This window comes from Coffea arabica, chromosome 2e, assembly GCF_036785885.1.
Source record: "Coffea arabica cultivar ET-39 chromosome 2e, Coffea Arabica ET-39 HiFi, whole genome shotgun sequence".
Lineage (NCBI taxonomy): Eukaryota > Viridiplantae > Streptophyta > Magnoliopsida > Gentianales > Rubiaceae > Coffea > Coffea arabica.
Genome location: NC_092313.1, coordinates 17,084,126 through 17,109,279, shown reverse-complemented (window position 1 = coordinate 17,109,279; position 25,154 = coordinate 17,084,126). Strand labels below are relative to the sequence as shown.

The 25,154-nt window shown below is 38.5% G+C and overlaps 3 protein-coding genes across 3 annotated transcripts; 1 reads left to right on the top strand and 2 right to left on the bottom strand.

The window, feature by feature from the left end:
* Positions 1 to 523: 523 nt before the first annotated feature.
* Positions 524 to 4,977, bottom strand: LOC113731367 (uncharacterized). Its single transcript, XM_027256598.2, has 9 exons — positions 4,584 to 4,977; positions 3,445 to 3,636; positions 3,106 to 3,203; positions 2,614 to 2,704; positions 2,347 to 2,547; positions 2,004 to 2,260; positions 1,460 to 1,550; positions 1,147 to 1,363; positions 524 to 1,013 (listed from the first exon to the last, which is right to left on the bottom strand). Exons 1-9 carry the CDS (start codon positions 4,806 to 4,808, stop codon positions 793 to 795), a joined length of 1,593 nt encoding a protein of 530 aa, XP_027112399.1. The 5' UTR covers positions 4,809 to 4,977; the 3' UTR covers positions 524 to 792.
* A 4,569-nt stretch (positions 4,978 to 9,546) lies between these two features.
* LOC113731366 (uncharacterized) lies at positions 9,547 to 13,519 on the bottom strand. The gene has a single exon (XM_072079437.1). It carries the CDS (start codon positions 13,229 to 13,231, stop codon positions 9,710 to 9,712), a length of 3,522 nt encoding a protein of 1,173 aa, XP_071935538.1. The 5' UTR covers positions 13,232 to 13,519; the 3' UTR covers positions 9,547 to 9,709.
* Positions 13,520 to 15,618: 2,099 nt separating this feature from the next.
* On the top strand, positions 15,619 to 24,778 carry LOC113731365 (uncharacterized). The gene is made up of 15 exons (XM_027256595.2): positions 15,619 to 16,144; positions 16,668 to 17,070; positions 17,180 to 17,357; positions 17,446 to 17,585; positions 18,312 to 19,212; positions 19,431 to 19,531; positions 19,724 to 19,868; positions 19,950 to 20,018; positions 20,111 to 20,156; positions 20,798 to 21,267; positions 21,750 to 21,829; positions 22,005 to 22,140; positions 23,363 to 23,552; positions 24,021 to 24,103; positions 24,225 to 24,778. Exons 1-15 carry the CDS (start codon positions 16,045 to 16,047, stop codon positions 24,345 to 24,347), a joined length of 3,165 nt encoding a protein of 1,054 aa, XP_027112396.1. The 5' UTR covers positions 15,619 to 16,044; the 3' UTR covers positions 24,348 to 24,778.
* Positions 24,779 to 25,154: the final 376 nt, after the last annotated feature.

The window sequence follows — 25,154 nt, the reverse complement described above, 5'->3', positions numbered from 1 at the left end:
GGTTAGAATTAAAAAAGAGTAAATTATTTCGATGATCACTAAGTTTTTGAAATCATCAAAACTTAATTTTGACTACTGAACTATCTAAAATTTTGATTTCAAGTCATTCCGTCAAATTTAATTATTAACTATATCAGATTTAAGCACTAACACGATTCATGAGATAAAAGAAGAAAATTGTATAGTTAATGATTAAATCTAATAATATGGCTTAAAATCTAAAATTTCAACGGTTAAAAACAAATTTCTAATAATTCAGTAGTCAAAATTCAACGATTCTAAAAGTTTAGTGAACATCCGGTTAATTTGCTCATTGAAAACAAAAAAATGCAAGCTCTCGGCAGTGCCTTATTCAGGTATATACATTCTTTGTGAAAACCTAACCAAATATGAGCACGCCACCATTTATAATCATCATAATACAAATCTGTGGAAATTGCAAGAAGAGAATGGAGAATCAAGACCAAGTCCCCGCAATAAAACAATATCGGTCACCGATGATGCAATGATTTAGACAAAGCAATTGTCTAAAGGTGATGGCTTCATTTCATCAATCCATGCAACATCTATTTCTTCCCTCAGAAAAATAGCGGGAAGCCGGAAACATAGACTTCCATGGAGAAGAGAAAAAAAATTACATGTAAAACATACATCATCTGATTCAGAAATCATAAACTTTCAGAGGGAGGACCAAATCTAACAATTGCTGAACCAAATCCTGTGAAACTATTTACAGTAATTTTCAAGGACAACGGAGAGAACATATTTCCCAAGAGTGTCCCCAAGAGTACTTTATGCGGTAGGAATTGAAGTCGAGAGAACGAGATAGGATAAGTACTGGAGCCCATCCTGAACTTTACCCAAGGCTGTGCTATAATTAGCGCGAAGGTTCTCAGAAAACAAATTAGCCTTTTCCTGAATTAAATTCTTTGGGTGAAGTTCAGGCTGTTCAGGTGAATCAGAACCAGCTCCTTTTATCGCCGCCAGATAGACCTCAGCCACATCTGACATGCCTGCACAGCAAGTTGAATTGAAACAGAAACATCAAGTATCAGACTCAGTCAACACACTTGGAAAACCATTTGCAAAAAACGAGGAGAATGTATTTTTTTTAAAAAACCTAAAAAGATAACAAATCAAACCAACCTGTAATAAAGCAGTCTGAAATAGCTTCCACATTTCCAGTCATAGATTGTGCCTTAAACCGTATGATTTTAGCTTTATCAACAAAATCCTCAGGCCAGTTGATTCTCACCATTTCCTCATCAATATCTGTGTCTTCTACTTTGTTTGCATTAGAAATAATTGCCTTCCCAAGCATCTGAAGTTGGGTTACAGCAAAGCAGCACATTTCTGATAGTCTCTGTGCAAACAAAGAAATAATCGTCAGCATCAACTGCAGATAACAACTTACTGTATTATTTGTGAAAAATTGTGATCACAATATTATTCTGCATACATGAACGCCTTCCGAATGAAGAGAATCCAGTCTTCCAGCAGTCCTCTGAACTATATCATTTGGAGGTAGCCCAGCTAAAGCATTTGCAAAACTGCAGCACATTTCAGCAAAAAGCATTTAAGATATTTTTGGCCTATATTATGGGCAGCAAGCTTTTGAGCAAGATATTCAGGATGAAAAGAAGATAATTTGTCATAAAAATCATCTCTATTTGCACAAGAGGGTACACTGTTAGTTCAGCAAAAATTTTGAATTACAAGCCCAAACATACAATGAATCAAGTCATACTTCAACATTACAAAAACATTAAAGACAAACTGCCACATAAGATCTGAATAATTTATAGTTTCTAGGTAAACGCAAGATCAAAAGGCAAAATGAAAATTTGAGTATTTTGTTGCAGGAACTAATGCTTTATAGTCATGGATGATCAGTTTCATTGGTCTTTTAAGAACCTAAAATGCAGCAACACAATTTTTGAGTTACTGACAGGTACGTAATTTATTATGTGAAGTATATACAAAAGCACTCAATAGAATAGTACCCAGCTGCTAATTCAGCAGCCTTGCTGACACTAGAATCATGGAGGATCTTTATCTCATCTGTACTGCTCTCAATTCCAGCATCTATCTTCTTTCCTTTTTCAGACTCAACATCACTTCCATCAATTTCAGAACTCAAGTCAAAAATCTGCTGGACCAGTTTAAGCTTTCCATCATAAACAGACTTCTGTTCAGATGACAGCTTAGCTTTTCTTCGATTAAACAATAGCGCATAATGGTTGGACAATGCCTCCAACTCCTGAGACACCACAAACGATAAAAGTCATAGAGATTTCTTAAATTGAAAGCAGAAATAAAGACGAGTCCTTCAAGAACAGCTGTAACCTCCAATTGCTCTGGACCTCCATAAATATAGAAGCATCGATCAAAAGTAACTTCCTCAAATAACTGATCTTCTTCTGTTTTCCCTCCAGCTTTAAAATTTTTCCCAACTTCCATACCAGTTTCTGCAATCAGAAGATCCATAGTCTCTTTGCCAACAAATTCAAGAACCTGTATTCCCTTTGCAGTAAGTGCTTTCCCACTCTGCAAGAAAAATCACAATTAGAAAGGAATCAAAAATAAAGAAAAGAAACTAAACTATGTACAGACCTCTAGTAATGATGGTGCAACTGAGCCATTTGCTCCAGGTAAACCACCATGATGAATGGATTCAGCAAAGTTGGTAGCAGAATTCTCAAGTCTGAAAAGGATAAAAGGTTGATACTTTGAATAGACAATTAGATTAGTGAGATTCATGCCCTAGAACAAAATATAAAATCATTCTTACTCTATATCTTGATAAAATAGAGGCATGATGGGAATTAACTAGTAGGCTGCCCTAGGTAAAAAATGAGACTTCTGTTAAACTAGAAAAAAAGGCTAAATGGTACATTTAAAGAATTAGAACACTCAAAATGCTCACTGAACATTTTAAGAAAAAAAAATACATATAACATCAAATGCCCAATATTCTTCTACAGGAAGATCAAGGAAGCACAAGATGCCTTGGTGGCTGGCCCTTAAACCCCACAACCAAAAATGTTTATCCCTGCAGACTATATTAATATTATCAGAAGCAAGATTTAGCAGATATGAACATACTGTTTAACTAAGGTTGAGCTCCCTTTCCATGCATTTCCTAATGCTTGCCAAGCTCCTGATGCAAAAGTTTCCATTTTGTTGTCCAGAACCTTCAAACCCTGAATGAATATAAAAATTGGAATTACAATACCACTCCCAGCATACAAGCAATTGAAATCTAGGTGAATAAGATCTAATTGATCACTAGGATCTCTGTGGTGCAATAAATTACTCATTCAGACTAAAGGTCAAGCACAATACACGACAACGATTAAATGGTGATTTCAACTGCAAGGCAATCTCCACTACAAGCAATTATATGAACAACAGAATAACATCTTAAATTCCATAATCACTTGCCTGGCCAAGGAAAGATTCTTCACTTGCTTTTTCTAGTTTCTCAAGAGCTGCCTTCCGCCGCTTTTCATTTTCATCTTCACTTTCCTCTTCAACCGCAGATGCTTCTGCATCATCCTCCTTGGAAGATTCAGAGTCTTCAGCAGTCTGGATTTCTGCAACGCCTTTTGCTGCTGTTTTAGCTACCTCAACGGCCTGCATCCAGAAGAAGGAATCAATGACTCAAAATTAAATCATGGACCAATACATTGAAGGTATGTAGCATAAGACATTTGGCAAAAAAAGAATCCAGACCATCTTTTACTTCATCAAGCCGTCTTTCGAACTTCATGCAACCAATAATACATTAAATGAAGTATTGTAAATATTTAAGGCATTCCTTTAGGTGCAATCTAGCAGGTCCGAGAATGCCACTACCAATCCTAACACTATCAGAACCAACTCAAACAAAGTTCCAACTGGTAAACAGTCACCACATAATTCTTGATTAAAACTTTTGTACCATTCCAAACTCTGGTACATCCACATTATGAACAGAAAAGCCTCAATGGAAACATTTTCTCCAATCAGAATTCTCAAAGAATGAACAGGAATGATCATTATTATGATTCCACTCTTTGGCAGCTAAACCCAAACTATAATGCTTTCCAGCACCCATCATTCTAAAAAAATAATAAAAGAAAATAAAATCTAAACATGCCGAAAACGTGATGTTCTTAAGAAATAAAGAAGGTCCAATTTTATCGCACCAAAGTGTGGAGCACTTAGGGATCACAATGCTTAAACCTACCAAGCTCCAACCAACATACTTAGGAAATTCTCGGGATCCAGTCACAGATTATAGGAACAAAATCCACCTATTAATATCCGCTATTGAAGGCAGCAATCCACCAAACCTATATCAGTAACCACCTCCATTTACACAATCACTATACGTTTCTACACGATTGTCTTGTCATACCCCAAACTGACTAACAAACTGCAGGCTACTCATATTCGATAGTTACAATCCCTAGGAATAGCTCCTGCGATCAGGTCGAATTCCGCCAACATAAGTTGGAATATAATCAGTTAACCAAACAAGAAGCCTTGATTTCAACCGTTAAACATCCAACAAAAATTTAAGCAGAATATGTACATACATTGCGAGAGATCTCTTCGGCAGCGATAGCAGCGGCCTTTTGAAGATCTGAGAGATAAGAAAACGGAGAGAAACCCCAACCGCCCCATCCTCCTCCTCCTCCTCCACCGCCGCCGTCATCACTCCCTTTCTGCAGTAGGGGCTGCTCAGTCGGTGCTGTTTCTGCGTTTATTTCTTCTACAGGCTTTATCTCTCCGCTCGAGGACTCGGTCTCCTTCCCCGCCATCAATTTCTCCCCCAAAAAAGAAAAATATATTTTAAAAAATAAAAATATCAACAATATTTCAGTGAAGATATCCCAGCGCCGCAATGCGATGGGATTTTCGCTTGCGAGTGTGTTTTTCCCCTTTGAGGCGTCCCTTCTAAACTTTCTACACAAAATTTAGATGAATTTTTTTATTAAAAAAAAAATTAAAGGAGACGACCTTTTTTTTCCGTCAATCCGGATCTCTTTTTTTTTTGTCAGACTTTTTCAGAACTGATAATTAAACCGGATCTCATTCAAGGTGAGATTTATTAGTTTTGAAGGGGACGCCACTCACAAATAACGACGTCGTACAGCGCACGTTTCTTCCTTGAAAGCGACATTAACAATTAATACTAATAGGATATTAGATTCAAAGAGCTACGAAATGCAACCGTCCACCATCTACTAGATTTTAAGTAACCAAATTATAGGTTTGTTTACATTGGCGGCCGGGCCTCGAAAATTTTTTCCTCTAGAAGGCTTTTTTTTTTTTTTTTTTTTGCGCATTCCTTCACTAGAAGGCTGGTAGCCTTAAATTAATTTGTTTAAATTCGAATATAATTTCTAAGCACTAAGCCAATATCTAGAGATGAAGAATCCAACTTCCGACAAATACTAAATGTGATTACCAAAAGATGATTAAGTTTGAAGTATAGATTTATTTTTTATAAATGCTAAATGTGATTTACAAAATGCTTTAAGTGCATTTGGATAGTAAATTATTTACATAAAATTTAAGCGCTTATATCATAATTATATTTTTATTTTACATATATTATATAAAAAAATATTATTATATTTTTTTTCATAAAACTTATCTCAAATAATCTCCTGGGTTAATATCAGAAACCTCCCTTGAGGTTTCTTCTAATCACATCTAGCACCCTCCATGTTTTTGAAATCACACTTAGCACCCCTGGAATGACAACTTTGGTATCTTGTCAGCCCCTCTATTTGAAAATGGTAGTAAAAAATGAATTGTAGGAGAGAGACTTTATTTTTGTTCCATTTTTACCCAAAGCCCAAAATGATTAGTGAATTTTAGAAGATAAAAATAGAAATAAATAGGCATATCATAGTAATTTAGAAGCTGAGGGTGTAAAAGTGTAATAAAAAGAATTTTATAACTAATTATCAGAGATTTTGGCGATATAGAAATGCATAACTAATTACGGACCTGGGGCCGGAACGGTTGCACTCCGGAAGCTTGTGTGCATTTTGCACACGGTGTAACATCATTTGTACACGTTGTAACATTAGAACAACAGCGAGTAATTATACTACCTTTAACAGCAGTAACCGTCCCTGCCCCTTCTCCACTAATTACATAGTCCATGATACTACATTGGATCAGTCTAGTAACATGATACGTAAGCCTTATATTGCAATCCAATTCTGAACAAAAACACCATCTACAACTAGTTGTTTAGATGGTGAGGATTGCAATGCACAAAACTATACACAAGTAGTTCTAAGATTAGTCAAACAGCACCATAAGTGGCAGGAAATATAAATCAGATGCACATTGCACCACTTATCAAAAAATTGTCCACAAAAGCTAACATTGCTTCAGTATTGCTGGGAGCTAAGAAGACTAGTACCTAAACTACTTCAGATACCAAAAGCAAGGATTGCGGGGAACCTTTAGCACTCTCAAAACATCATAGAGAAACTGTTGGTAATAGTGTTAGAGGCCACTATTGCAGTAGTATTAATGCTAACAGAAGTTTCGGCTTGAGATCCACCATTTAGAGTAGCTTGAGCATTTGGTACAAAGGGAATTATATCTTGCTTGTTTACAGCAGCATTGGTTTTCATTGAAGGCCTTCCTCTCTGCATCAAAAAAGAACAAATTTAAACTTTTTTGTAACAAAACTTTAAATTACTCCAGTAGTGCACTAGTTCTGAATTTTGCAGCAGCAATGTATGACATTATAATGCTTACCCTCTTAGTATAAGTGCTTGTGCTAGCCTGCAAATTAACTTGCACATTGACAGTTGCATCTTGTTGGCGAAAACTTGGATTACTCCCCTGACTTGAAACAACCACTGGCACATTTCCTTGTACATGATCCTAGATCACAGAAGACATGATAAACAAGTTAATAATATGTGCAACATATATACTTTGGTACATGATCAGATGATCAGATTGAACTTAGTTACCCAAAGCACAGCCCCTGCCAATCCCGTGTTAGCTATGCCTCTACCAGGCTTTCCTCTCCTTAGAGCACCCTGCAATGTAACAACTTCAAAATTGAGCATATAATTATCTAGCTCCCACAAGTTAACTAATATTTTGTGATTATCAGGACAAATTTGGTCCCTTTTACATGTATACATAGTCAAGTAACTAACACCTAACGTGATGTATATTTTTGTAAACTGATTGTACCTCATAAATCACCCTGTGTAAAGTACTCACAAATAAGCAAGAACTACTCATACAAGTAAAATTACATATCTACTATAGGGAGATGCACAAATTGATCAAAGGGCTAAATAACCATTCGAAATTTATGCGTATACATGCACTACCTTTTATAGATATACACAGTCAAGTAACTAACATCTAACATAATGTACATTTTTGTAAACTGATCGTACATCATACATCACCCCTTGTAAAGTACTCATAAACAAGCAACGACTACTCATACAAGCAAAATTACACATCTACTATAGGGAGATGCATAAATTGATCAAAGGGCTAAATAACCATTCCAAATTATGCGTACCATTACACTACCTTTTATAGATATACATAATCAAGTAACTAAAATCTAACATAGTGTACATATTTGTAAACTGATTGTACTTCATAAATCACCCTGTGTAAGGTGTTTATAGGCAAATTGTGCGCCAAAACAATGGCATTTTTGTTATTTTCTGGTTTCCAATAAGTTTTCTTATTCATTATTTTTTTCCAGTTTTTCCCCGCTTAAAAATTTGCCTGGTGTTGGTCGTTTTTGGGTAATTTCTCACCTTTTGATTAGGACAACCTGTCACATCCTACTGCCAGGGGTGCTAAGTGTGATTTCAAAAATATGGGGGGTACTAGATGTGATTAGAAGAAACCTCAGGGGAGGTTTCTGATATTAACCCTAATCTCCTATCTAAATCCACTCACATCACTTTGTATTTCTCGTTGTTTTGCAGCCGCCAATTGTGGAGGCAGCTCAGAAGTAGCCACTTGAGTCTAGCGGATCAAATGGAGCTTGGCCTGTTGGTGCCCTCTGATGTCACAACAGAATTACAATACTATTCGTTGTCGAACACAAAAGCACCGAATAGGAGTCTTAGGGTCTGTTTGATAACATAAAAAAGTATTGAATTTGAATTTTTTCAAACATTCAAATGTTTTGAGTGTTTGATAAATGAAAATCTATTTGCTGAACTTGTTAAGTAGTGCTGAACCTGTGTGTATTTTTTTCAGCACAAGAATCCTAACTGAATGCTTAATTCTGATAAGAATCAATAGAATTATTTCAACTACCTTATCTTATCTACCAAATCTACCATTGTTTGTTAATTATGTTCAAAATTGTTATCCAATTAAACAACCTAATATTTTCTATCTAACGATTTTTAATTTCTCTTTTCTCCCTTTTTAATGACTTTCACATCTTCTCCATACTCCTCATATAATATATTTCATCTTTTATATTAATTTGATTTAAAAATAAATATTGTCATTTTCATACCTAACAATTTTAAACTAATTAAATCATAGATTCTATTTCTTTTTTGAATGAAAGGATATAAGGGCAAAATTGTCAAATTAAACTTATTAAGCATTCAGTTATAAATATTTATCAAACAGTATAACTAGATTTAGTATTAAAATTTAGATATTCATATATTTTTTTCAGTGCTTAAAATTCAGCAAATTAATTATTTCAGTATTCAGAATTCAGAATTCAGACTTCAGAATTCAGATTCAGTTTTATCAAACGAAAAATGTAACAGAAATAAAAACTGGGGTGCTGTAACATAAGTGAAATTCTTGGATTGTTCATCAGCGTCACATTTGATAAAGGATATTAGATTCAAAGAGCCACTGGCTACTAAATGTTAGATACATAAATTTTTAATGTCTTCTGCCTCAATTTATTTTATGAAGGGAGAGAGTTTATTGGATGGTAAAATGGAAAGAATTATGAGCAGAATATTTCAGGTTTAAAACATCCTACTTACCAAAAAAAAAATAGTTTTATTTGATATTTTTCACTGCAGCAGTCTTAAATTGTTTAAAATGTCTAATATATATTCTTCTTCCTATTTCATTTGTTTGATTTGTAAGGACAAAGCCAATCTAGAGATATTGATTGCTATCCAAGTGCACCAACTAGCAGCATTAGTCATGGACTCATGGCAAGGTTATGACTGATTGCTATTTAGTGATTGTATCTCTACTTTCTGTTTCATAGGCTACACAAACCAGTTGTATTAATGTTGACTAAGCTAGGACACAGCAGCTCGTGGAGCTTCTTCAATTCAATATGGTTTTTTGAGGCTATGTACCAACTTGTTAATCATTACATTTACGTCCCAGGCAATTTACATCTGACCAATCATGAATATGACAGTAATTTTTCTCAATGAAAAAAAAAACACAAAATATTCGAATGTAAGAAAAGGGCTCTACAAATATATTAACTATGTATTTCTAATTCTACCAATGTTCGACAAAGAACTCTCACAGTACAAACAAAAAAATTCATACAATCGAAGTAATGAATTTCAATAAGAACAATTTTGAATTGGGCAACGTATGTTTTCTCACTGAGCGGGGAGTTTTACATAGATTTCTTTTGTGTGCTTTCTTAACTACTAATAGTGAAAAAACATGGTACATAGAATTGATGGTGATCAGCTCTTTAATAGCCAGGGTAAATTGGTGGTGGCGGTGATGAATACGCTGCGCCAAGGATTGGAGGAAGCACGACGTCCGCAAAAGCTGGGGGTGGTGGAGAAACCACAGGAGCAGGAGGTGGAGAAGGTGGATGAATTGGTGCTCGTGGTGGTGGAGGTGATTGTACTGGAGGAGGTGGCGGGGATAGAACAGGTGCTGGTGGGGGTGGTGAGTGCACTGGTGGTGGTGGAGAGAAGATGGGTGGTGGTGGAGAGTGAACTGGTGGGGGAGGTGAGAAAACTGGAGGTGGAGGAGAGAAGACTGGTGGTGGTGGAGGTGAATGGACAGGTGGTGGTGGGGAGAAAACTGGTGGAGGGGGTGAGAACACTGGTGGTGGTGGGGAGAAAACTGGTGGAGGAGGTGAGAACACTGGTGGTGGTGGAGAATGGACTGGCGGAGGTGGTGATTGAACTGGAGGTGGGGGTGAGGCCACTGGTAGTGGTGGAGAATGGACGGGAACAGGTGGTAGTGGAGATTGAGTTGGAACTGGTGGAGGCGAGGCAACTGGTGGCGGTGGCAGGGGATGCCCAGGCACAGGTGATGGTGCGGATTTAACTGGAGTTGGTGGTGGTGAGACAACAACTGTTGGTGGAGATTGAATTGGAGTTGGTTTTGGGCTAGGAGTTGGTGGTTTTGAAACAAATGGGTGTGGGGATGGAATAGGAGTTGGCTTTGGGGTAGGAGTTGGTAGTGGTGGTGATTGGATAGGAGTTGGTTTTGGACTAGGAATTGGTGGTGGTGGAGATTGGATAGGAGTTGGTGGTTTTGAAACAGGTGGGGATGGAGATGGAACAGGAGTTGGTGGTGAAGAATGAGCAGGAGTTGGCTCTGGGGTAGGGGTTGGTGGTGGTAATTGGACAGGAGTTGGCTTTGGGCTAGGAGTTGGTGGTTTTGAAACAGGTAGGGGTGGAGATGGAACAGTAGTTGGCTCTGGGGGAGGAGTAGGGATTGGTTGTGGTGATTGGATAGGAGTTGGTTTTGGGCTAGGAGTTGGTGGTTTTGAAACAGGTGGGGATGGAGATGGAACCGGAGTTGGTGGTGGAGGAGATTGAATAGGAGCTGGCTTTGGTGTAGGGGTTGGTGGTGGTGGAGATTGGACAGGAGTTGGCTTTGGGCTAGGAGTTGGTGGTTCTGGAACAGGTGGTGGTGGAGATTGAACAGGAGTTGGCTCTGGGATAGGAGTAGGGATTGGTGGTGGTGATTGGATAGGAGTTGGCTTCGGGCTAGGAGTTGGTGGTTTTGAAACAGGTGGGGATGGAGATGGAACCGGAGTTGGTGGTGGAGGAGGAGATTGAATAGGAGCTGGCTTTGGTGTGGGGGTTGGTGGTGGTGGAGATTGGACAGGAGTTGGTGGTTCTGGAACAGGTGGTGGTGGAGATTGAACAGGAGTTGGCTCTGGGGCAGGAGTAGGGATTGGTGGTGGTGATTGGATAGGAGTTGGCTTCGGGCTAGGAGTTGGTGGTTTTGAAACAGGTGGGATTGGAGATGGAACCGGAGTTGGTGGTGGAGGAGATTGAATAGGAGCTGGCTTTGGTGTAGGGGTTGGTGGTGGTGGAGATTGGACAGGAGTTGGCTTTGGGCTAGGAGTTGGTGGTTCTGGAACAGGTGGTGGTGGAGATTGAACAGGAGTTGGCTCTGGGGTAGGAGTAGGGATTGGTGGTGGTGATTGGATAGGAGTTGGCTTCGGGCTAGGAGTTGGTGGTTTTGAAACAGGTGGGATTGAAGATGGAACCGGAGTTGGTGGTGGAGGAGATTGAATAGGAGCTGGCTTTGGTGTAGGGGTTGGTGGTGGTGGAGATTGGACAGGAGTTGGCTTTGGGCTAGGAGTTGGTGGTTCTGGAACAGGTGGTGGTGGAGATTGAACAGGAGTTGGTTTTGGGCTAAGAGTTGGTGGTTCTGAAACAGGTGGTGGTGGAGATTGAATGGGAGTTGGTGGCTTTGAAATAGGTGGAGGGACAGTGGCCTCTGGAGTTGGTGCTGGCGGAAGAGAAACCTTTGGTGGTTCCACAGGCTTTACTGGTGAAGGGCTTGATACCTTGGGAGGTTTAGCGACTGGTACGGGTGTTGGTATTGGTGCAGGAGCCTTAGGAGGTTGTGCCTTTGGTGATGGTGCTTGTTTTGGTGGCTCAACTGTTGGTGATGGTGACGGTTTTGGTGTTGGCTGGGGTGTGGGAGGAGAGGAAATTGGCGCAGGTTTGGTTGGAGTCCTTGGCCTTGGCTTTGTAGGAGTTGGCTGGTGAGGTTTCTCCGGATGCTTTGGACCATTTCTAGACGGGGATTTTCTGCAACCCTCTTTGGCGCAATCAACGGGGTGACTTGTAACAGGTAAACAAGCCGCCTTTGTTTTCTGGCTTGGCTTATTATCCAAGCAATTGCTGTCGTCCTCTATGGTTAAATTACCAGAGGATACGCACGAAACATCCTCGTTCTCGAAATAGTTGTAAGAAAGAGAGATGTTCGTTACGCTTGGCAAGGTACACAAAGATTCAGGAACATTTCCCGTAAACATGTTATGAGCAATGCTGATCTCTTCAAGCTTCTGCAAGTACTCTAGACCAACAGGCAAGGACCCAACGAACTTGTTTTCACTGATGTCAAATACAGTTGCACTTTGGAGTTCGGTAATTTCTTCCGGCAAGCAACCAGAGAGACCATTGTGGGCAAAATTGATCTCGTCCAAGGTTTCTCCCATTTTGCCAATGCTCTTTGGGAGGCAACCACTGAAATGGTTCTGTGCCACCACAATCACTGAAGCTGGGGAATTGCCAAAGTTTTCGGGGAGGTTGGAGTGGAATCTGTTGTTGTTTATGAATATGGCATCGAGCTGCTTGTCAAAAAGGGCTGGAGGCAACGCTCCTTCGAAGTCATTGAATCTAATATCAAGGTACTTGAGGTTCGGTAACTCCAAAACCACATGCGGGAATGGCCCGACAAAACGGTTGTTACTAACATCAAGCTCGTATAGGAGGGTCAGTTTAGAGATGCTTTTTGGAATTATTCCACAGAACCTGTTGGAATTGAGATGGAGAAGACTGATGTCAGTTAGCAAACCGATCTCGACGGGAAGATGGCCGGCAATGTCTGCATGGTTGAGGTCAATACCAGCAACAACAGTCACATTTGGATCATCAAGTGCTGGTGCACAGAAAACGCCGGTATACTGACAAACATCAGGACCGTCCCAGTTGCCGGTCGTATTGTGCGGGTCAGAATACGTGGCCTTCTTCCATGCTTGGAGGGCGATGTAGGCTTTCTTGAGCCTATCATTTTCAAAAGTAAAGTTAAGCTCAAAATCAAAATTTGTCGAGTCAAGGATACCACCTTCCGAAAGATGATCCAACTTTGAAAACGTCAGCAATTGCCGGCGAGCAATGTAAGTTGCCTCAGCATCTGTTAGTGCAAGGGAAAATGAAGAGAAAGAAGAGAAGGAAAGGAGGGAGATGAAGAAAAAGCAGCCCAAGGCCCTCATTCTTGGAAGATGCGCCATGGTAACCACCTTGGTTGGCCCAAGGCTGCTAAATATTGGTCATTCAAAAGAGAACTGAGGGTGTTATATCGAGGTTCTGAGAGGGATGGTGGAGACTCCAAGAGGCATTTAGAGGCGTTGATAGAGAAGGCGTCCGAGTTTAGCTCCCAAATTCTGTGGAGCTCCTTGCTACTCCCAAAATAGCAATTGAAGACCCATGAGCGGAAGACAAATTTCAGGACCATTGCTCTAAAATCGGGGAGCATGGATGGTAGGGAAACAAAACTAAAAGTTGGGTAATGACCGAGTCATGAATGATTCAGTCGACTTACATGAATGTTCCCAAAAAACAAACAGCTCTCTACATAATATTACCCGAAAAATTCAGTCGTTTGCTATTTTTTATACCCGAAAAATAAAGATTTGATATTACCCAATAATATTACCTAAGCGTTTCTAAGAAATTAGAAAACAGAATATTCATCTACATAAAGATTTGATATGTCAATACAATACTAGAAGTACGACCGACCGGCGTCGCTATTTGCTTTGAGAGGAAAATAATTGTGCAATGAATAAAAAGGGAGATGTGTTGAAAAAGAGTCAGTCCTTCTATAATAGAAGATTATACATACGACTGTTGTATATTACTGGTTTGTTTTTTTTTTAATGAAAATTTGTGCCTGATAATAGTCTTTTAAACTCCTTGAAGTCTTTTAAGCGAACAGCTTGAGGCTACATATGATCATTATGATGTGACTCAAGTTCCATCGAGGCTTCATATATATGAACGGAACAGCTTGAGTTTCTTTCATGTATATATATATTTTTTTGTCGACACAGGGGTGTCCGGGTCAATTCTTACGGGGCCCGATTAATCCCCTGCGGCCCGGACCCGGCGCCCCAACCCGGCCCGAACGCGTTAAGTGCGCGGAGGAATCCAGCGGAACGGAGACTCGAACTTGTGACCTCAAAGTTCACTGGTGAGAGGCGCTGCCGCTGGACCATTCACGCGGGAGAGAGTTTCTTTCATGTATATGATATGAATCTTTTCGATGCATGGTATTGTAGCTAAGACCGATCCTGCGTGAAGAAACTAGAGCCATACAAATACGATAGAAGATTTGTTGTGAAATGCGAATATCTAATGTGCGCAAAGGTTCATGATGCTTGTTATTTTCCAATTAGTAGCTACATTTACATGTATTTTGCAAGAGGGTGCGTCGGGGAAGGGTAAAAACTTTTACAAATATTAGAGAACATATGAGAAGAAGGAAAGTGTACGTTTATTTCTTTATAGGTGGTACTTGAGACAAGATAAATTTGGAAGTAGCGAGAATTAAGCAATATCCAATTGGCTCTTTGGGATTGTAATACAAACTACAAAGATTGATTGATATGTAACAAAACACCAAGCTAATACAAAACACTACTTATAAGTAACTAATTTTAGAAACTCGTACCATATATATGCCTTTAGGAGGTTATACTACTATTATTAAATTTAGCCACAACGTTGAGTTTGAACACCAATTGCATGTTTCCTAACATTCACATTGTACATTTTCATCAACATTACAACAACGTTACTAATCACTAAATTTATACATTCAGATAAAAGTGCATATAGATATCATGCAAACGATTTACTCTTAAATTCATTAATCCTTAAACATCTCAAGATGGCGGTTCTCGAGGTGATAAATCCATCAAATTCTGCAAGTGATAAAATTAGAGTAAACTTATGTCACTCAATAAAAAATTTTCTTTTGTTCTTTTTTTGGTAATATATGACCATTTACCTCATGTGAGTAAAGTTTTTTCTACATGCAACCAACTGTTTACGTAAAAAAAAAAAAAAAAGAAGTGGTTTGGAAGAGAGGGGCATAGTTGAAAACGGGGCATTTGCCCCTGGGCATAGATCGGCTGGTTTCGGGACAACCCGAGTTGGGGCCTGGGTCGTGTGGTCGAATCTTGCTCACTACCGCTTCGAGGCTCTTGGGGGGCGGGGTCTCGGGGTGCAGTGGGGATTAGTCGGGGTGAATCCCGGATACCCCACTGTATTGACAAAAAAAAAAAAAAAAAAAAAAAGTTGAAAACGGGGCATTTGTTGTACAAGCTTCAAAACTGAAGTACATATCATTAGCACATACAAATTTATTATGAAAAAAATGAAATAACCATAGCCAGGTGATTAGCTTTTATGAGCATGCTGACAAAGGTAGATTAGGGACATAAATCCACGGAAAAACAAAAACAATACGGGAAGCCAAAAGGCTAAATTGGTCAACTTCTCCCGACAACGGCGCAAACGTATGCGCCAGCACAAACACTACGCAATGCCTGCCCAAACATACGACGTCGGTATCCGCAGCTTGTACTCAACGGTCCAGTTAAAAGCCCATTTCACTAATTAGCGCTCTCTTTCCCACGTTTTTTTCTCTCTCCTCCACCTCCAGCTCCGCTTCCAAAATAGCCGAATTCACCAGAAACCCAGGAAAAAAAAAAAGAAGGAAAAATTAGAAATAAGAAGGAAACTCTCGCCCGGAAATTCAATCATCAATTCGCTCTCGATCAATTTCACCCTATTCTTCATCGCGCCGTTTGTTTCAATCCTTCTTTCTGCTGAAACAAATTGACGATTTTATATTCTTTTCCTCCCTTACTCTGATGAATTGAATTTGACAATTTGACATTGGATGGTTAAGTTTGAAATTTAGGGGGAACTTTTATTATTATTTTTTTGATAGGGAGCTGCGTTTGAATGAAATATATAAGTAGATTGGGGGAATTTTAGGGGTTTCGTTTTTTCGTCGACTAATTTTGGGAGCAAAATGAAGCCAATGCAGACTTTGCAAGATCTAATTGAAGAAGCCAAACTCCGAACAGTGTGGTGGGCTCTTTGTATATTCGCCTTCTCTTACTTCTTAACTCGTAAGTTATTATATCTGTTTCTTCTTTTCCAATTTTATTCCCGAGCATTCTGATTTCACTTTTCCAGTCTCTTTTTTTTGTTCTGCGATTAAATTCTGCTTGAGTTAAAATTTGTTAGCATTTTGCAACCTTGAATTGAATTCTTTAATAAATTTCTGCTTGAGCTAGCTGTTATGTGAATCATGCTTTAGTCTAGGATCCCGTGGCTTGGTTCCACTTTCAGCCCTAGGTGTCCAATGATATTAATTGTGTACTTTCTTTTCCTCGGTAGATTTTCATATCTATTATTTCATTCTTTAATCGTACTTACTGAATCGGTCATGTGTCCTTGAAGCAGTTACGACACTTGTCTCGTGATGCTTGTGTTGAATGAATCCATGATAGGAACGACTTTGGAAGAATCTGCTTATATGTTGTTATATCTGTTTGGTATACAAAACGCAAATGTGTTGCTCTTCTGATCAGGGCACTGCTGATTGCTTTTCAGCATATTTCTTAAGTTCTTATGCTTTCCTTACTGCAGACACAAGTAAATCAATGTGGATGAATTTGCCAATAGCTGTACTTTTGGTCTCTGGATTACGGATATTGTTTAATGAGGTAGACTTCCATTGGAAGGTTCGGAAAGTCTCACAAGTAACATATTTGTCACACTTGGAAAAGAAGCAGTTATCTGTGAACGATTCTCGCCTTTCTACCGTGCCTCTTCCACCAAAATGGAAAAGGAAAATCGATTCTCCTGTTGTAGAGGCAGCAGTTGAAGATTTTGTCAACAAGCTTCTGCAGGATTTTGTTGTAGATCTCTGGTATTCTGCCATTACTTCTGACCTGGAGGCTCCTAAGCTAATCCATGATATGTTTATGGATGCGCTTGGTGAAGTGTCTGGAAGAGTCAAAGAGATAAACCTTGTTGACTTGTTGACAAGGTTTTTGCTTTCCATCACCTCTCTCTTCATTACAGAACCCCTTTTGCATCTGCCAATCCATTTCATACTCTCAATTATGAAATCATATGACGCGATTGTTGGTTTTCAGGGATGTAGTAGACCTTGTAGGTGATCACATAGATCTTTTCCGACGAGTCCAGGCTACAATAGGCGTAGATGTTATGGGCACCTTGTCTTCTGAAGAAAGAGATGAAAGGTTGAAGCACCACCTTCTGGCTTCTAAGGAGCTTCACCCTGCTTTGATATCTCCTGAGTGTGAGTACAAGGTGTGAGTGGAGTGTTCTTATGAAAACGCTTTTCACAAGTATTTCCTTATTGTTTCCATTTGACTCTAATGCTTGTTCTGCTGTACAGTTTCTTCAGCGTCTCATGGGTGGTGTTATAGCTGCGGTTCTTAGACCGAGGGAATCCCAGTGTCCCCTGGTTCGATGCATGGCTAGGGAGCTTCTAACATGTTTGGTTATGCAACCTGTTATGAACTTAGCAAGTCCAGCGTGAGTTTCTTGTCCTTCTTCTTCTTTACAATCCTTTTCTCATAGTTGCTGAAATTTAAATGTGTAATTGATTTCGGTGGAACTCACTTGTGATCCAGAATTTCTATCAAACGCGTGACATTTGGAAGGTTTAATGAGATTCTTTATGAATGTTTATTCTAGTTTATTGCGTTAAAATCAAATGCTAAGGACAAAGCTTCCTTCTCTGTTATTTATGCCTCAGATATGTTCCTTGTATCTCCATGCATGTCCTTGTAAAGCTAATACAAGTAATTTTAATCCATTGCTTTGACTAGAAGCTAAGACTTCTCCCACCAGACAGCTGTTGTTTAATAAGCAGCTTCATATTTTTGAGGAGTTTGTGTATGGTTGAATCATGTGTCTTCAATTTGTCTTTCTAATCGTGTTGTGAAGTTTTTGCATGATGTGATACTTTCTTCATCTTCAAAATGCCAATCTCTCTCTCTCTCTCTCTCCAAGTCTTAGGTGTCACTGGCAAGAACAATTACCTTAGCTCATTCATTTATCTTGCCAAGTAGAAATTTCTGTTTTATTGGCTATTGGAAGTATGAGAGTTTTCCCCTCCCATGCATTGATTAGTTACATATATTATGCTTAAATATGATATATTTATTCAAAGTTCGTGCAGCTCATTCATGCGGTAAATCTGCTGATGCTGCAAAATTAACTAAAAAAATCTATTAACTCGAGTTAATTTTTCTCCAGGTATATTAATCAGTTGATTGAAAGTATTTTAATTGCTATTAAGGAGGGGTTAACGGAGGGAGATCTTGATGAGTTGTCAACTATGGAAGATCATGATAATGACCATTCTGTCGCTGCAGACTCCGTAACTGGTGAACCCTCTTTAAGGAAAAATGCAGCTTTGAACAATCATGGAACTGATATGGTGACATCTCATTTTGATAAGCAAAGAAGACTATCATCAGATGTACAAGGAATTTCACTTTATGATACAACGGTAGATGAGCCCCATCCACAACCGGCTGACTGGGCCCGTAAACTCGAGGCAGCAACCCAGAGAAGAACAGAAGTTCTAATGCCTGAAAATCTTGAAAACATGTGGGCGATCGGAAGAAATTATAAAAAGAAACTCCAGAAGAGTACTACTACTGGACTTCAAACTCCAGGAAATAATGGCTCAGTAAACAGTTCCATCCCTGGTAAACATATGGGGAAGGAAGTGCTACAGGACTTCAGGCCCCTGGAGTTTCCTCCTCCATCAAGTGCAGTCGACGAAAAAGTTGTGATGCAACTGCCTCTGAGGCCTCACCTAGACACTGGATATGGTAATCGTGTCAATCATTTGTCTCGGGATCTCAACAAAGGAATATCTTCGGGGGAGGGGTTTCTGGATAAGGAACATAGGGGTAGCACTGCAGTTGTTGTTAATCAGACTGCAGGTGGGCTTAGAAGATCAAATAGTGCTTCTGATCTGAGAGTTCCGTCAAAAATGGATGTTCAATTTACAAGTAAAGGCAGAGGCATAATTTCGGAATTCTACAGTGCAAACTCTAGCAGACGTAATGAAGTTCATAGTCTCATGGCAGCATCAGACATGATCTTACATGGCGAGGCATTGCATGCTCCAAAGCTTAAATGTCGGGTAGGTTAAGTATTCTTTCTTCTTCTCCAGGCGCATGTAGAGGCTTACGGGCTACTTATTCTTGGCAAATAGATTTTGGAAACTATGAGATGTTGGACTTGATTGCCACGCTGCCAAGTTCTGGTTTGATTAAGTGCAAAGTTTTATATCCTTACCTTCAATGTTTTTTTGCCTGATTATGCAATGCTCTATTTGACTATCATTTCTTCATATTTCAGGTTGTAGGAGCATACTTTGAGAAACTTGGGTCAAAATCATTTGCAGTTTATTCTATAGCAGTGACTGATGCTGTTAAAAGAACTTGGTTTGTGAAGAGAAGGTGTTTTTCTTGTTCTCCTTTCATAAAACATACTGTACCATCTTAATAATATGCATATTCCGGTATTTAGTACATGGTCATTTACAAGTTACTTTATTTTTTAATTATGGAAGAAGGACTCAAATAAATTCTCTTCAATCTTATCCTGGTTTGATTTTGATTCTTAATTCTCTTTGAATTCTGTTTCCATAGATACAGGAACTTTGAGAGATTGCATCGACATCTTAAGGATATTCCCAATTACACGTTACACCTGCCTCCTAAGAGGATATTCTCTTCAAGCACAGAGGATACTTTTGTTCATCAACGTTGCATCCAGCTTGACAAATATCTGCAAGTATGAAGCTGCTCCTTTTGAGCATACCTTTTATAGTAGTGCCCCTGCTTTTCAACTGTTTTGACTGGTTTTCTTTCCCAGGATCTTTTGTCAATTGCTAATGTCGCTGAACAACATGAAGTGTGGGATTTTCTCAGTGTCTCATCGAAGGTGCTTAGAATCAAAATTTATCAGTTAATGAAGGCCAATTTTTCTCCAAATTTAAGTTCATTCTAATCAATTTCTTTTCAACTTTTGTGAAGAATTACTCCTTTGGAAAATCTTCTTCAGTGATGAGAACACTGGCTGGTAAGTTTGTGTTTCTATGAGCTCAATTCTGAACAAATCATAAATTGCGAGTCGGTTGTATATGGTTTCAGTTACAGTTGAACGTGTGATTGTTTCTTTTACTGGTTCCTTGCTACTACATTAAGTTACATGTGTGAATTGCTGTGTACTTTCTAATACCTCTTCATCATATTATGCTCGTGATTGTGCTGTGCTGACTATGCTTTAACTTCATAAAATAAAGTTAAAAGTTCTAAGAAATTAAATAACCATGGAGTAGGCATTTCTTAGAAGGTTGAGTTTTGGTCCATTTTAATTTTTACTTTCGTTGCCTGGAAGGTAGTTTTAATGAATTATTAATTTTCTGAAGTTTGCCTCATCTGTCTGGTTGAATTGTTTTGCTCATGGGCTAGGCATGTACTATATCTATCTGGTCTACAAGTGACAGCTTCTTGGATAAACACAGTAAAAGATCTAGCTTTCTATGTTGTTGTAAATTGTAATGTTTGCCAATTAGTTTAATGAGACTAAGCTATATTGATTGTCGCCTTATCCTCTGTTTTATGGTTTAGCTTCTTATCTCCAAAATCATTTGTATAGTTGTGGTTGAAGACATTCTGTCAATGATATTGTGCTTAATGTTTTGTGTACTTGGCAAACAGTTAATGTGGATGATGCCGTGGATGACATTGTACGGCAGTTCAGAGGAGTTTCTGATGGCTTAATGAAGAAGGTTGTTGGTTCACCTTCTTCTTCATTTGATTTATCTTCATCAGTTCCAAGCAGGCATGTATCTTGGAATGCAGATGATATTAATAAAATGTCCTTGATGCAAAGTGCTTCAGAGTCAGTTAACAGCTTTTCTGATAATGAAGAAGTCGATAAAGATGGCCAGGTTCGGTCGGAAGTAGAATCCAGTACACAAGCTAATGGCTGGCATTCAGACAATGAGTTGAATTCGAAAGGGTTTCCTCCACGGGTCGTTAAACGTGATGGTGATTTTGGAAACTTGGATTCTGTGGTGAAACATGATACAGAACTATCTAATTCACTCAGCCTGGGGAAAGCTCCAGATTTAAGTTTGGCATTGACATCTAATCAGTCGGGGGATCCAGCTGAGGTGCCACCAGAGGTATTGTGAATTTGGTAGATTACTTTTTTTTTCTTCTCCCCATTACTGTACCTTTCACTACCTTATATCAGTTGGCTTTCTATTTTGTCATTGTGGGTTTCTTACATAATTATGCATAAAGGCTTCAATATTTGCTTGAACGATCATGTTCAGCTACTGTATTTTATATTTTTGCACATCAAATGTCTTAATTCTAATGCATGAATACTGATTCCAAACTAGAATTCATCACAGGAACTGCTTGACTGACACTTGTATGGAATGTTTTAATATTGAAGTCATCATGCATAAGAGATCTTGGAGAGAACTGAATATTGGGTAGCGATCATCCATGAGGATTTGCTGCATATTCATATCTTTCTCAATTGTTAAAATAATGTTCTATTGGATGGTATACTCCGGTTACCGTTTATTCGCTTTGCCCTTATCATCCTATGTCTCCATCCATGCTTACTCTGCTTGTTATTGGTGGTTTTTTGCAGTGGACTCCACCTAATTTAACTGTACCTATACTGAATCTAGTAGATAAGATATTCCAGCTCAAGAAAAGAGGGTGGATAAGGTAAAGGTCAAAGTTGTCTTTTTCTTCATAGCATCTTTGATTGTCCTTTTCATGTTTCTGCAGGCCCTTTGATAATCAGGGTTTTTACTGCTGTTCATCAATTGTAAATTAGTTATTAGATGTAAAATCACAAAGCTTTTAGATGTAAACAAAAACTTGTGTTCTTTAAATGCAGAAGACAAGTTTTCTGGATGTCAAAGCAAATTTTGCAGTTAATGATGGAGGATGCCATTGATGACTGGCTTTTAAGGGAAATTCACTGGCTTCGTAGAGAAGATGTTGTTGCTTATGGAATACGATGGATTCAAGATGTATGTCTTCCGTTATCACAAGCACACGTGTATCTGTTTAAGTGCTCTAGCTTTCTAAATTTCACAATTGTTTAATTATATATTCATGATCAAGATCAGCAGGTATGGCTTTATTTGTGAAGTCTTGCAGTAACATGATTACTTTAGATGAGCAATCCATATATAGATAGCATTTAATACTCAAATTTCTCCCTCTCTTCCATTTTACTTCTAACTTGCATGGGATATTGGTTAGATCGCATCACTTTATGCTATTATTACCTGCGAAGTGCACTGTTCCAATAATTTTTTTGGTTCTTGGCTGCAAAACTTTATGCTTATGTTAAAATTGGATGTTCTGTAACAAATAAAGTGTGATGTAGGCTAGTAGGTCACTCGTTATGGCCAATAGAAGGTGTTTTAGTTTCTTTTTGAAGGCATTGAGCTTAAATACATGATTTCTTCAGTGCCATATTTTCATTTGAAGCAAAATTTCATTAAAGTTTGATTTTTCTATTATGCATGACCAAAATGTAGATTCTCCGATGGCTTCCCAATGGGATGAAAACATTGAGTGAATTGTTGTATTCTTGAATTTGTAATTTTAGCATTAAGTCAGACCGAGTAAAATATAAAAATGCCAGGTAGTATGGATGCTGAGGCCAGAAACTAAAATTGGTCATCACAAAGGCTGAACTCACGGAGATAAAACAGGGATATGTGTTCATGACATGTTTGAGGGGGAATTACTACTTGGTCCTGTTTCTAATTGTCAAGGAAAAATAGGTTTGATCAAAGTTTTTTTATAACTATCCACATCACACTAAAATAAATAACTTTCGATTATATTCCTGTTTTAATTATTACTCTAGAATCAGTACTTTAATCTTTTCTTAATACGCTGCAATCTTCTTTGTAATTATTTAGCAACAAAAGTTAATTTTATGAGCATCAACTCTCTTCGATTTTAAGTTCTACAAACTTCGAATACAAGTTCTGAGATTATTATAATCCCTAAACTCTAAAGTCTAACCAATCTGATCAACTAGACTGTTGTTGGGTGTATGCTGTTAGTCAATGGATGAGATTCATCTCATTAATGGATTGGTTGCATTGTTAAGTTATTGTGGTCATTATTTAATTATGACTCTTAGTTTGGTCTTTGAAAGGATGAATTAAATGTAAACGTTTTAGTTCTGAAGCTTGAAAGGAGTTGTGTAATAAATGACTATTGATCTCCCAGGTCCTTTGGCCTGATGGCAAATTCTTCCTGAAATGGAATATTGAATCTCAAGCGGACGATAGTGAACAGAGTCAAGTCTCTGTGCAAACTCCAGAACAATCAGCTCGAAGTAAAGCCTATAGACCTGGTTCATTTGAGCAACAGCTGGAGGCTGCTCGTAGAGCTAGTGATGTGAAGAAGTTGCTTTTTGGTGAGCATTATACCTTTCTGGTCTGCTCTGTTTAATGTGTCTTATTTTAAACTGGTAGTTCATGTCTATTCCTGCATTGCTAGATGGCAACTGTTACCGTGAAGCAGGCTCCTTTACTGATGCTATAGGTCCCTAACTTGTGTATAGCTGTATTTCCACTATCGAGCCTCTTTTTTAATATAATCTTTTCTAAAAGGCTAGCTGATTGCTTTTGCAGATTGTTTTGTTGGAGAATGTTGAAGAATGGATATGCTATAATTTAGTTTTTTCAGCTTTATGTAAAATGGAGTATACTTACAACTAAGTTTTATATTCATTTTATCATATCTTGTTTGCATTCCTAGTTTATTCTACACATGCTTGAATCTTACCTTACAGTTATCAGTTCCTGCATTTTGAGAATTGGTGACTTTTTGTTGTTATTGGAATTCCGTTTCTAGAAAGAGTTCAACTTTTATTATGTTTCAGATGGTGCTCCATCCGCATTGGTCAGCTTGATAGGGCATAAGCAGTATAGGCGGTGTGCTAGGGATATATATTATTTCCTTCAGGTAAAACCGCCCAAACAGACTAGTCAGTTGTAGCCTAAAGTGACTTTGAGGCGAGCTTTCTTTTATTTACAGTACGTACATTCCAGCAAGAATCCTAACAGTTGTCAATTGCCAATTGTAGTCTACCATTTGTTTAAAGCAACTTGCGTATGGAATACTTGAACTCGTACTCGTATCAATTTTTCCGGAGCTTCAGGATGTTGTGATGGATATCCATGAGAAGATGCGTGCTCAACATGTATAGGGGCAATTTTTCCTTTATGCCCAATGTCGGAGTGATTTGAGTTCCTAACAGCTCCAGTAACAGTGTGGATACCAGATATTGTGGTGAAGATCTGGAGAGACTACCATACCATAATTGGCTTAACTTGAAATCCGTAACATGGTGACTGGCTTGCAAAGCTCGCTTTCCTTGACAAGCTGAATTGGATGGTAAAGAGGTCCAAATTTGTTTTATGCTCTGTGGTTTCTGCTTCTATTCGAGGTGTACAATAGTGAAAGGTAGGTTTTGCAAGAAAGTGTCTGTTTAAGTGCTCAATCATGTCTCCTCTTTGATGGGGATCCTTGTAATTATATTTCCTCTAGTTTCAGATCTTAGCATTGATCGAGTTATTGAGCAGTGGCGTCTGTTGATGAAATTCATTTTTTTAAAAAAAAAAAAACTTAGGTTCTATATATTCTTCTTTGTATCGTAATTTCCTCTTTTATATTAGAGTCCACAGGGTAGAGGTTCTTAGGAAGTTTTACCAATATAAAACATAATGCCAAGTTCAACGAAAGAACTTTGTTTAACACTTCAGCTGGTATCTGTAACTGATTCATCTTCTCAAGATCCTGCGCTTGCAAACTTAGCAACTTAAACGATGGTGGGGCACAGAAGGTCGTGAAGTTGGCTGCTTGGTTACCCGTTCTAAAATTAAAAAATGTCCGGGAATTGCGGATTGAAAGGGTCGTCCTTTCCCGTCTTTCAGCTTTCCGGCAGTGGCCAAGCCGGTAATGGAGTTTTCCCAGAAGAGTCCAGTGAAAAGGTTCTTTGGCAAAGCTGTTAAAT